Here is a 13,519-nt window from a genome sequence, read left to right on the forward strand (position 1 = left end):
GCCCAACCTCTCTTATGTGGTTGCTGGAGGGACTCAGCTTTCCGGGTTCTTGGCTTCAGACTTCTATTAGCTCCCTGCCATGTGATACCTTCCTCTGTATAACTATAACATGCGGCTTTCTTTCCTACAGGGAGCAAGCAAGAAGTGCTAGCAAAGATGGACATTATGACCCTCTATAAGCCAAGCTTGGAAGTGACACATGGTTACTTTCGCCACATTTTACCATTGAAGTTAAGCTGCCGGGTCCAGGCTATTCTCAATAGGAGCTTTTGTGCTCTTACGAGTGCCAGTGGGGCAGGGCTCACTGCCGTCCTCCCTGCTGCGGTCACTTGTTCAGTAAGTGACAATACTTTAAGAATCTCCCAGAGTAGCAGTTTCCTCTACACTGATGAAAGCAGGATCGGGAGCCACAAGTTTCTGTCCACCTGTCCAGTCCCCTGCCTGACGTTATCACGGGTACCACTTGCTTTGATTTTCAAGAACTTCTTGTGGTGTCTTTGTGGCAGAAGGCAGTTTCCCCTCAGTATTCGTCTTCTAGTCTTAGTAACGTGATTATTACTGCCACCTGAAGATTGCATTTCCAATTCGCTCTTGTGGCAGGGAGTGACCACATGCTAAAGTTCTGACCAATTCAGCCCAGACCTCAGCTCCACATAGCAGCTTCCAATAACTCTCCCTACCAGGATGCTGGGAGCTGGCTTTCCCTCCTCTTTGTACCTCTTTCATTCTCCTATTTGGAATATAAATCCTAGACCATGGTCTTGAAACCACGAAGTTAAGTAACAAGAAGGAACCATGTTTACATGCTATGTGAGCCCAGCATCATTTGCCTCCTGTCTTTCTGGGGCTTAGTGAGCGCTGTTAGGTATCCAGAGGGCTGGGAGGTCTCTGAGGATGGGTCTCTTCATAGTCAGCAGCTCACAAAAGTAAGAATGAAACAGTAGGACTGTGATTACTGTCAATGATGGGGCTAGAGAGGTGCCTGGCTCAGCCACTAGGAGCTGTGGAGTTCTTGGGGTCACTTAGTTCCTAGTGTCCGCATGGGGCAGCTTTCACAACCACTAGTTTCCGGGGATCTGACATTGTTTTTTTTTTGTGTCCAAGGTCACTCAGGTGCATGCGCCCCCCATCCCCTTATACACATAATTAAAAATAAGCATTTTTTTTAAAAAAATGGAATATGAGTGCTTTTCTCTGTCCTTGGATAAAGACATGTCATTCTGAATTCTCCTGAGGGTCACTGATAGATAAACACCTAAAGCTCTGTTTTATTACGGCTTAGCAGAAGGCTTTGGTACAGAACAATTCACACCACTCTTCCTGTCCTTGAGAATTAATCCGAATAAACTTGTTGATCACTTGGAAAGCCAGTCTGCTTCAGAGACTTCTGAAATTATATTAAAACCCACTCAAAATATGAACTGGGACAAAGGTCTCTCTGGCTGTTGCTCACTCCCATCCCTATGAGTAGTTCACTTTATTCTGTAATAAATTATCCCTATATTTACTTATGCTTTGGGTATCTCACTGAATTGTATTAATGGTGACCATGGAAGGGGCTGGATCATTAATGAGAGTCCCGAGCAAGCTCCCCATGCCATTGCTAGTTGAACTTCCTTTCACGGCCAGCCATGCCTAGTCCTAACTAGTCCAGAATTTAGTGCCTATAAGTGGGATGCTATACGTAAAAGAAACCAAAATACATGTTCTTATCTTAACACAGGGTTGGCAGACTTGTAGGCCAGATAGTGTAGAGAACAGGAAATAGAAACTGGTCAAGCAGTTTAGAGCAGGACCCCCAAGAGACATGGTTCCATTCTTGTCCTTGGCTAGAAGCTGAAAATATCCTTGGTTCGACCCTGAAAGAAGAGGAGGAAAGAAACATTCCTCACTAAGTCTTTTATAAATTGGAACCATTTTTAACTCGGGGATCAACAAACAGGATTTGTTCTCAGGGGACAGTTTACTGATGAAATTTTCCTTTCACTTAGGATTAGCAGATACCCCCAGGCTAATGTTGACTTCAGTACACACTAACCTGTCTGAAGGCTCTTTCTCTCTCTTTTTAGTTTCTGGGTATTTCTTTCACTTTCTTGGTTGACTGGAAAATGGCATACACTCCTGGAGGATGCACTCTGAAGAACTGACATAAACATGGAGGCTGAGAACTAAGCAAGTGTACATGTGATTCTGTACCAATTGCATGCTTACTGAGAAAAAAAAAAACCTTTCGTTTTCAGGGAAGAAAAACGTTAGCAACCCAGGTTGATAATTATTAAAACTTTATTATGTTACTGAAAAATTCAATTAAAGCCATATCACCATTCTGAAATTCCATGAAATTGCATCATTTCTCATTTTCATTGATTTATGATTCTAAGGTGACCAGTATATTTGTATTTTCCAAAGCAATGATCATTTTCCAAATAGGAGAATGATATAATTTTACCATACTAGTTATATCATTTAGCTCTATAAAACATTGTACTCAAAGTACAAAAATAAGTGCTTTATGCATACTCTTTAATACTGTTTTTTAAAATTTATCTTTCTTTTGGTACTCTAGATAAATCCATATAAATAACAATAAAATGAAAAGAAGCAGGGGATTGTTAACACCTGAAAAATGGAGGTACAGTTTGCTCTTAGCTTCCTTTTCACTAAAAGATAAGAGAAGATAATATCTGACTATATTGCAGCCATGAAACTCCATTTAAAAAAGAGATTTCTACAAGGGAATGCACTAAAATTACCAGTGATTAAATATTTAAACCAAGATAATGATGATTGATTTAAATAGACATATTTGCAGTTTGAGCTCCCAAATATCTCCTAGGAATTAAAATAACAAGTTTCAAAATAAAATTGTGTATTTGCGAAAGGTACAAAGACTGTGTTGCAAATCATTTAATGCAAAACATGAAGATGTGGCTTGTTAAATAGATATTTGAATTTTAGAACACTAATAACTTAGAAAATAAAAATACTTAATGTCCAAAATGCTTTCAAGTAATGAAGCCTGGTGCCAATTGATGGGCACTGTCGATCACTTTGTACATCCCTCACAGCCATACTTAAAAGTTTTCCAGGAGCTAAACCTTTGTTGTCTACTTTTGTATAGTTTTTGATACTTTTCTGGGGAGAAATACTTGAAAACTCATTTGACTTAAAAAAAAAAGCAATCAATTGCTCAGATTGGGTGGGACTGCTGGAAGCGTAAGGGTTCAGGGTAGAACTGGCTTATTTTGGGGATTCTGATCAAGTGGCAGAAACTACTAACTTATCCAGTCATGTTCAATTTTGAAAACTGCACAATGGGCCCCCAATTGTTTGCCCACTGCAGAGAGGAGCAGAAACTTGCGTGTTTGCATTCATTGTTTCTGGAGGAGGGGTGGGTGCATAGCAAACAAAGAGCACAGCAAATAGAGATCACATCTGTCATGAATGAACAGGTGAGTCAGCCAGCACAGCTCGTAAAATTCTCAGCATTGGTAAAGGCAATAGACAGAGGACAAGAGTTTCACGAACATAACCAGTTGATGCTATTTTCCATTACAAAGTCATGAAGCCTTGTATAGGAAAAGGGGAAGAGTTTGGAGAGGAAGCTGAAAAGCAACAGGATGAGTTGAAGTTGGATGCAAAGCAAATTGTGTTCGGGAACATTCCTGAAGCAGAGGGGAAAAGGAAGATGAAAACATTTACACAGGAAACTCTCTAGTTTGAGGTATAATTAGCTTAATTGAGGGAAAGAAGGAATCAACAAAAGCTCTGAGACTCTTCTGGCACCCTGTGAATCTTGGCAGGGTAAGAAAACATTCCCAAGAGCCATCTTTTATCTTGTCCCCATGTCCAGCCTGGCCTAGGTGTGCCGGTTCTGCCATTTGAAGGTGGGACTCAGGTCCACAGTCCGGGGAGAGGGAGAGGAAAATGGGGCTCAGAAACAAGCGGGTGAGAGGGATCCATAGAGGGAGGGTGGCTCTCAGACAACTGGCCAGAGAGGTGATGCATTCATTCCTTTAGATCACTGTGGTCCTGCACCAGTTAGCCACTGAGCTGGTTAATCCAAGCTGTGCCTGCCCTCTGAACAGCAGGATGTCTTGAAAATTAATACAAACGGAAAACTATAGATAAAGCATTTTGCTGTTCTATGTGACTGAAAAAAAAATAAAAACCTTTATATTATGTAGCAACTTATGACCCTCCTTTTTGGATATTTTTCGATGTTACTGTTTTCTTAGATGAGGTAGTTTGCCAGCCACATTTTGAGAAGTCTGTTTGGCAGTATCTTGTGTAGACTTCAGGACACACCTTAAGTCCTCTAGGACAGTTTCTGTTTACTGCAGTAGCTGTTGCTCCTCTTGATTTACTGAGGGTGTGGGATGGAAAAACAGAATGGAGAGCAGTTGACAGGGGGCAAAGAGAGGCTCCGTTTCACCTGGTTCCATTTACTCTATTCCAAGTAACATCCAGCAGATTTTATCAACACCCTATTACTTGCCAGACTTTTAAAAACCAAACGCTAATTTGTTAGATTTTTTCAAAATGATTTAGTTCAGGGTCTTTTGCCTGTTTTATTTGGTTGCCCTGCTGATTTGAAGGTTTTTTTCTACGAAGAACTAAGAAGTATACAGGGATGAACCAGGAAAATGGATTAGAAGTCAGAAAGGCAGGCAGTGTTATTGCTTATTTACTAACCTAAAGTATAAATGATATGCAAAACTAGCCTTTGGTTTGATACTTGATCTTTTCCAAGCTTATCTTTGAGACAGGTGTGGTAGTGCAAGCCTGTGGTGCCAGCCAAAGCCAGGAGACTGAAGTGTTTGAGGTTAGCCTGAGCTGCATGAATAGAGTCTGTCCTAAAACTGTTTAAAAAAAAAGAAAGAAAAGGAAAACAACAACAACAACAATAACATAAAACAACTAAAGTCCAATAACAACACCTCCACCCAAAACGACAATCCATTTTCTCTCTTGATCCAAGCTCATTACACCCAAACTTGGCCTATCAGGGTAGCAATACATGGACGCTTTCTATAAATATATCCTAATGGAATTTAAAATATTCTCTATATGTTGCTATAACAAAGTAATAGCCACCCACCCCAAAAGTCATTCCATCTGTCTGCTCCATAGTACACAGATGAGCCCCAGGGAGGCAGAGGTCAGGCCTGAACCCATGACACTCTCACCTAATTGACATGTGACCCTTCAGGTATTTTGGATGTGCCACCAAATTCAGGTGTCCCTATGCTCAGTGACACAATGATCCGAGGAAGAAAGTATAAACCAGAAAATCCAGAGCCTTCCAGAGTTTCAGCGGGCGGGTCTTGGCTTTAGATGCCCTGCTGGAATTCCTAGAACCTGAAGGTTCTGAGACATTCAACCATGATTGACATTGCCTTGGCTCTGAATGGAATCTGTCTTGATTTTAGATTCCAGAATTCCATTAAGGAGTTGACAATATTTTCTGCACCTTTGTGTTGGCTTACCCTTGAGTTCCACAGACTTTCATGTGAGCCATTTTTTTTAAAATGGAAATTCTAGTGCTATGTCCCCTAAATCGCTAATGAAATGGGAGTAGTGTTTGGATTCAGTACTGGATTTTGACTTTCTGTTTTGAACATATATATTCTGTACCAACGCCTCACATCCTTTTACTCTCCATCTCTGACTCTATCACCCCCATCACATCACTGTCAGATGTTCTGAATATTCAGGAACATTTTGGCAAATAGCACTTTTACTAAACTCTGAAAGGATGGTCTCTTAGCAACCATTGTAAGTATCCTGGTGCTCTTTGGGAACCTGGCACAATCACCCCTCAGCATATGGCAACCAGTTCCCTGACTATATGCAGGTGCAAAGGTCCCTTTAAGAGACAAGCTCCGCCCACTCCCAAGCTTAAGCACTTGCATGCTCTCTCTCCTTTCTTCCCCAGCTGTTCTGCACATATTGAAAGAAGATCAAAAGAATGGAAGGACACTGTTGCTTGGTGGATTTAATATGAACTAGGTAGAGAATTCAACGTTAACCTCAAGTTAACATAACTGTCTGGAGCTGGGTGTGGTGTTGTGCATCAACTCTCTCAGCACAGGGATGGGAGAGAAAGGAGGCTCACAAATTTGAGGTCAGCCTGGGCTACAGAGTGAGGAAAGCAAACCAAGTTCCCTTTTGTCTTTGAAAGGACTTTTTGGCCAGTTTCTGATTATGAAAATATCATAGTGTATTACGTAGATCTGATTTACTTTACCAGTGTTTGAGTTTAGCAAAATGAGTCTGGGATCACAGAAAACAGTATGGACATGTAAGGATTTCCAGATGAGAAAAAGTCGTTTTTCACTATAGTTCTTGGTGTTGGCATAGCTTCTATGGTTCGAGCAGCCTTGGGCAGGACAGGGATTTTGAAGCAAAAGAGTGGTTTATGGTGTTGAATAAATACAGGGCTTAGATTGTCTCAAGCATATCTGAAACACACCATATTGATTTCTAGGAAGTCCTGGAGGCTGCAGGTATAGGAAGATGCTGATCTTTGACATATTGAAGGGAGAGAATTTCTAGACCAAAAGTGATAATGAAATCTATACCATTTCAGTTTTCATGAGCTTAGGACTGGGCTTACCCCGTAGGCGATGGTGAATACCTCTTACAAAGCCTCCTGCTTTCCTATGGTCTCTTGATTTCGTGAGTGCGGCTTCAGCTCTGAGCCAGTGACTGAGACACGAGTTTTCCTGTCTGCGCCTTGCTGCTGACTGCCTAGCTCATCCTGGGCCCCAGTTCCTGGTACTAAGAGAGCTTACACTAATTTGTTAGGGTTTTTATCACCTTCCTGAGACACTCAGGATCTTTGGAAGAATAACTTTTGCTGGTAGTGGCTCTTCATATTTCTTTTAAGCAAAAGGCTCCTTAGATTTGATTTTGTTGAGGAATAAGATTCACATTTCATGAGTAATACAGTAAGTCATGTCGTCTCAGGAAAGGCATTGCTTTGGGGAAGTTATGACTTATGACCACAAGGGGATCTGGTTCGAGGTTCGTATCATCTACCGAACATTCTGGGAGTCTTATTCTTAGAGGAAAGAAATCTTCAGAAGGCTCCATACGCGTCTCCTCGGGTAGTCACTGCAAAAGTAGGGTAGACCTCATAGGCTGTATATGCCGCTAAGTCTTGTCCAAGTGTTACTGCTTGCTTGAGTTGAGCTGCAGACACAGGGGCAGTGGCACCGGGGACAGCATAGCCTGGAGGAGGAGGCAGAGAGAATTTATGAGAGGAATTCAGATTTTCCTCCTTTTCTGGAACGTTGTGTCTTTCAGCAATATGGAAAATTGGCATTTGCTTAAAACAAAAGATATGTATGATGAAAATGTACTCTGAGAGGGTGCAGTTGTGAAGAATAGCAATGGTGGGGTTGTTTGGTTTGTTTGGTTTGGTTTTGCTTTTATAGGTTTTTTTGACACAGGGTCTTTTTTATAGCCCTTGCTAGCTATCCTGGAACTCACACTTGGACCAGGCTGGTCTGAAACTCATAGAGATCCACCTGCCTCTGCCTCTTGAGTGCTGGGATTAAAGACAAACACCACCTAGCTGGAATACAATCTGAAGATTGAAGATGGCGTTCTCCAGGGAGAATCAACTTCCCTGTGTCAGGCTTACTTCACCTCAGCAAATAGAGACCTCAGAGAGATGGTCCAGTGAACAGAAAGGTACCCTATGTTGCTGACTAGCAATACAGAACTTTCCCAGGGAAGTGTCTACAGAAATGCATATGTGACGCAGGCTGTTGAGGAGCTGGCAGGGCATATTAATGGTAGATTCCTTGGGTCTGGTTCTGTTGAAACCTCTCTTGGCCTAAAAACTCACACGTAAAATATTAAAAATATCAGGGCATGGTGGTTCATGCCTTTAATCCCAACATGCCCAGAACAATTGCAGGAGGATCTCTGTGAGTTTGAGGCAGTCTGGTCTACATAGAGAGTTCCTGGACAACCAGGGCTAGAGAGAGAGACCCTGTTTCAAAATAAATTAATAAATAAATAAAATAAATAAATAACAAAAACTTCCTTCACACAATATGAATAACTAGAGACCGGGTATTCCAGTAGAGGAGATACTACATTACTTTTACAGTGGCTTAATTATCACCACAACACAAGTAATTTTTTAAAAAGATTTTTTTTTGTTAAACACTGTGAACTGGCTTATTTTTATCTATTACAAATGCTTAAAAGACCCCTCATCACAAGAACCCTGAGAATTACACTTTTGGTTTGCTTTAGAAAAGTAACATGAACCACACTATAAAAAGTCTTTGAAATTGGCACAAACCATTGTTGTAATGTTGCAAGAACAGTTTGAAAAGTTCAGTAACTAATGGGGTTAGCCTTGGACTCGTGGAGAACTGGAAAAGCTATCTCACTTTACCAACAGAAAGACACCTTTTCTTCCTGTTTTTGGATGAAAAGCTAAGCCTGCTTTCCCTGGCACTCTGGACTTTTCCCCCATTTCCTTTCTGGAAGCTGCCGAGATTTATAGCCAGCTTGCCTGTTATCTGTCTATCTGTCTGTCTGTCTATCTACCTATCTGTATATCTATCATCTGTCTGTCTGTCTACCTGTCTATTTGTCTATCTATCTATCTATCTATCTATCTATCTATCTATCTGATCTTAACCTCTAATGTACCTGTCCTCAAGCTTTCATTTCTAAATTCTTACATTAAACAGACTAAGAACCCTTAATGGGAACCTCAACTTATCTGGTAACACTGTCTCAAGAGATGAAGAGATGAGGTAGTGGGGCTGGAGAGAAGGCTCTGTGACTGACCACATATTGTTCACACAGTGGTTGGACTTTGATTTGCAGCACTCATGCTGGGTGCCCAACCACTTGCAACTCCAGCTTCAGTGGATCTAACACTTTTGGCCTCTTCAGGAACCTGCATGCACACACACACACACACACACACACACACACACACACACGTATGTACACACACACACAAACACACACATGTGTACACACACATACACATAAATCTTAAAAGAACAAAAGAGGTGAAATTTAATAGAGGAAAGCAGCTGACCCTGACCTCTGGCCTCCACATACGCACTTGCAAACAAACATATATTTATATTACACGTATATGCACAAATTGGCATGGACACACAGTCATACAGACACAAATAAAACATAAAAAGTAGGAGCCAACCAAAGGTTAACCAATAGTGGCCAAGTTGTTTAACCTCCCCAGTTTTAGGCTTCTATATCTGTAATATGAGGGGATTACATTCTCATAAGGCTGCAAAGTACCGTAGGGGTCCCTGGGGAAATATCAAGCTTGCTGAGTGCTTCGATGAGTACCCAGCTCTTAGCAAGCGCTCAGTTAAATATCTGCTAATAATAATACCAAAATCTCTTACTAGGAGAAAAAAAACCCAACAAACAATCTGCACCACACTTGGGTGTTGACTCATTCAAGGTCACACAGCCACTTAACACAGAGGCAGATGGGAGCCGGCTTAGGCTAATCTGATTCAGTTCCCGGTAGCTTTCCCGTCGGCACAAGGTGCAAGTCAGAACTATTGAAGTTGAGGCTCCTACAAAGAAGGGATCCAGACACTCTGCAGCCTGTAATGTCTGGCACAAATGATCCGGGCCCCCAGTACCTGGGAACACAGTGGCGGATGCGGCTGTGGCTGCTGTAGTCGCGGCGTCCCCTCCTTCTGTGGGGATGCCTAAGGTCTGTAGCGTGTGCTCTGCGGCATACGTCTTTGCTTCATCCACGTAGGCACTTAGCTTCGGAGGTGTGAACGGGTGGCTGGAAAACACAGCCGGTCACGTGAATTATTCAGAAACTTAGGCACCCAGTCAGATGAAAAACCAAAGGCAGTTTTAGCTTTTAAAGAGGATTCATGGTGGGATTCTATAGGGTTTCTCCATTCTGTTTGCTGCAAAAATAAAAATTCTACATATACACATGCATGGGACTATTTGTGAATTGATCTAGCAATTTGGTATGGCATTTCTGGGGAACATGCGTAAGTTTTACTATATGACACTTCTTAGGTATGCGTCATTCCTAAAATATATACATGTAGTCTGGAGGTAAAATCCAGAAGGTGATATCTACTAACAGATCATATCTTTGATATAAAATTAAAAGGTAGGTCAGAAGGTTATGCAGTAAGTGGCAACGTCTTGAGGGTCACTTGTGTCGACCTGAACGCTGCAGAAGGAACCTGTTATATATAGTCCTTTATTCCCCTCTGACCTCTAACCAGCCCCGGTTCCCTTAGTCAGTTATCCTAGAGTCCTTGTGCTATATGAAACTTTGGGGTTTTTAGAAGCCATCTAACAGCTAGGGCATACATCCCTGCTGGGCATCTCTCTGCCTTATTTAATTACGAAGGAGTAGGTAGCAGACTTGAGACTGCCACTGGAGCGATGATCAAATACACAGAACACACAGGCTAATCTCATTCTAGAATCTCTATTGCTAGGAGCTGGGGGAGAGTACGCACATTGCAGGATTCTGGCTGGCCAGTGCTGGGATAGTTACTTTGTATAGGAATAATTGTCTTTGGTCTTGTCCAATGGCAGAATGCAGTTGGTACACTGGCTGTCCCCAGTTATTTTTCTGACAGATGTCTTCTAGTATCTACAAGAGTAGAAAAAGAAATGATTTCTCTCCCAAATGTCGCATTTGCATTGCTTCTCTGGCATTTAGGTTCCAAGTTCTGACCTTCAGTTTTTACTAATAGAAAAGAGAAAATGCCATGTAGCTTAACAACTCATAAAATTTAAGTGGAACTCGATCCGAACTCCATTTAAGCTGTAAATGTCTATTATAGTTCATAAAATCATTTTCACACCATTCACTCCCATCACACACATCACACATGCACTCACGCACTATGAACTTAATAATTCTTCATATTTTTTGTTCTATTTTTATTTATTTTGTTTATTCCGGGTTTAGGAAATTGGTGCAATACACTGTGAGGGCAGATCTGCATATTCCTGCCCCCCACAGCCCTTGTTCAGAGTGGCTGAGGGAAATTAGCCAGAGAAGGTTTCTTGGCCATGTGTCATTTGTCGTAGGCTTTTTAACTTCACATTTTTGAAAAAAATCATTTTGATTTTGAAAAGTTTCAAAAATGTCATTTTCTTGCCTTGTTTCATATATTTGGACTTTGTGTATGTGAGTGTTTTGACTGTGTATATGTGCAGCATCTGCGTGGTGCCTACAGGGGTCAGCATATCTGGAACTGGAGCTACAGATAGTGAGCCACTATGTGGGTGTCAGGAAACCCGACCTGTGTCTTCTGTAAGAGCAGCAAGTGTTCTTAACCACTGAACCATCTTTCCAGCCCTTGGCTCAGGATTTAGGATTTATTAATAAACCCTACTAGGTATTTATGTGTGGTGATTTTTAAAAACTTACTTGGCAATGTGCCGCTTTTAGCTGTTTATGACATGCGTTGGTGTTTTGTCTACATGTATGTCTGTGTGAGGATGTTAGACCTTGGAGTTACAGACAGTTGTGAGCTTCCACGTGGGTGCTGGGAATTGAACCTGGTTCCTCTGGAAGAGCAGCCAGTGCTCTTAAACGCTGAGCCATCTCTCCAGCCCCGGACAATCTGGTTTTGCTATCTATCTGCATGTTTATTTTTTACCATTTTAAGCACCCCAAACAGAATCTTTTCTCAAAACATTCATGGTTTTTTTACTCTAACGCCGGTTTTGGTGCTGCTGAGGTCCTGACCCGCCCTTCACACACAGATTCAGTATGTGTGTGGAACAGGCTCGAAGCGGAGACAAGAGCAGTGCAACTCAACAATGCCTCCCGGCTCTCCGGACAGAGCTTCTTAGCTCAGGGTTCTCACGTTTAACCCAGCTGCTGTCTCTCACGACGTTTTCCAGTTTATTAATTTAAAGATTACGCTTATTTTTCTTTATTAAAAAGCCCTTGGTGTCACCTTCTGTTGTTTATAGAGCATGCTCTGAGGTTCCCGAGCAATTGTCAGCTTTTACTAATAGATCAGCTGTCTGCCCATTTATGCCAGTTGAGCAAACACGCTGAGGGGTGTGGCCTCTGCAGCTGCTGGCTGGGCAGGGCAGTTTGGAACCCTGTCTACTGGTTGGAGATTCCTACCTCTGCCATGGGGGTTGGTCTCTAGCCAAGGTGACTGGGGTGGCATGGTTTCGATTTTTCCACTATGGTCGTAAAAATTCAGAGACAGATTAGGTAGATACCTTTCACTATGGCTGACTTCTTCCCGCATTTAATGGAAAAGCAGAGTTTTGCTCAGAATGACTTTTTCACCACAGTACCTGGTTTCTCTGTAATTATATCTTGATGGGTCAGTATTTTCTCACTGGGTTGCCATATGATTTATGATTGCAAGGATTTTGTTAGATTCATTTTTGCATCTCTAGTGTCTCGCACACATGGCACCTTAGAGAAGCCCAATAAATGTTATTTTTTTTAAACAAATGGTTCTTGTTTACCACTGCAATAGACATTTTTCTTCTTCTTCTTCTTCTTTTTTTAATGCTTGCTTAGAGTTTGAAGAAGCATTACTTAAAGGTATAAGAAAGAAAAACAAAGCTATATTTCTGCCTTCCTCCTGAGGGCAAGGAAGCTTCCCCCAAAGTCCACAGCCAAGTGGCTTCAGAGGGAGCAACACGGGGTACCCACGCATGGGATAACCTGGGCTTACCAGGGACTGAGTCTGTTTGGTTCTCATTTTCAAAATGGTCTTTAGTTTTCCTATTGGAATGACCTTATAACTTTCAGTGCCCACTAGTAACAAAAACTCACAGCTACACAGAAACATGGACAGGCAGAGTATTAAATGAAAGCAAACAACACTTACCATCATGACATTGCCCAATAAAAAGCATTCTAGAAGACTTTACATGACGGATGGCATTTTTATAGTTAATCTTTTACCTAGATTCCATGCTGGAATGCTCTCTCTCTCTCTCTCTCTCTCTCTCTCTCTCTCTCTGTGTCCCTTTAATTTTTTGAGATTATAATATAATGACATTTCTCCCTTCCTTTTCCTCCCTCCAAAGCCTTCTGCATGCCCTTCCCTACTCTTCTTGAAATTCATGGCCTCCTTTATTAATTATTATTGTGTATGTATATGTAGTATGTGTATGTATACATATATATTCTGAAATAACCTCTTCTGTCTGTATGATGTTACTTGTATGGATGTTTTTAGTGCTGACTCCTTGACACCACACAACCAATTGGCATTTTCCTCCCTGGGAAAGGTTGCCTTTCCTGCTTCCAGCTTTACTCAGTTGCCTATAGTTCTTTGTGGGGGTTGAAGTCCAGGAGGCTTTCTCCATCCATGTTGTCATGTCTATTGTTGTTGTTCTTTTAATACCATACATACATGTCCTAAACAGTCAACAAAATGCTCCTAGCTATGACTCCACTTCTCTTCTGTTCTTGACCAACCTGCTTCATAAGCATTTATTCTGAGCAAAGGTCTTATTCCATGTTATT

At 41.6% G+C, this 13,519-nt stretch overlaps 1 protein-coding gene across 2 annotated transcripts in view; it reads right to left on the reverse strand.

Moving 5' to 3' along the window:
* Positions 1-2,265: 2,265 nt before the first annotated feature.
* The window catches only part of A1cf (APOBEC1 complementation factor), a 79,519-nt gene continuing 68,265 nt past the window's right edge, over positions 2,266-13,519 (reverse strand). For both annotated transcript variants that reach the window (XM_041661150.1, XM_041661149.1), the window contains exons 10-12: positions 10,518-10,654; positions 9,663-9,814; positions 2,266-7,236 (exon numbers count right to left, since the gene is read on the reverse strand). In XM_041661150.1, coding sequence (XP_041517084.1) covers positions 7,085-7,236; positions 9,663-9,814; positions 10,518-10,654 — 441 coding nt within the window. In that variant the 3' untranslated portion in view covers positions 2,266-7,084. The remainder of the gene's footprint in view (positions 7,237-9,662; positions 9,815-10,517; positions 10,655-13,519) is intronic.

This window comes from Microtus oregoni, unplaced genomic scaffold (assembly GCF_018167655.1).
Source record: "Microtus oregoni isolate MIOR12 unplaced genomic scaffold, Mior012 000012F_ref0000307, whole genome shotgun sequence".
NCBI lineage: Eukaryota > Metazoa > Chordata > Mammalia > Rodentia > Cricetidae > Microtus > Microtus oregoni.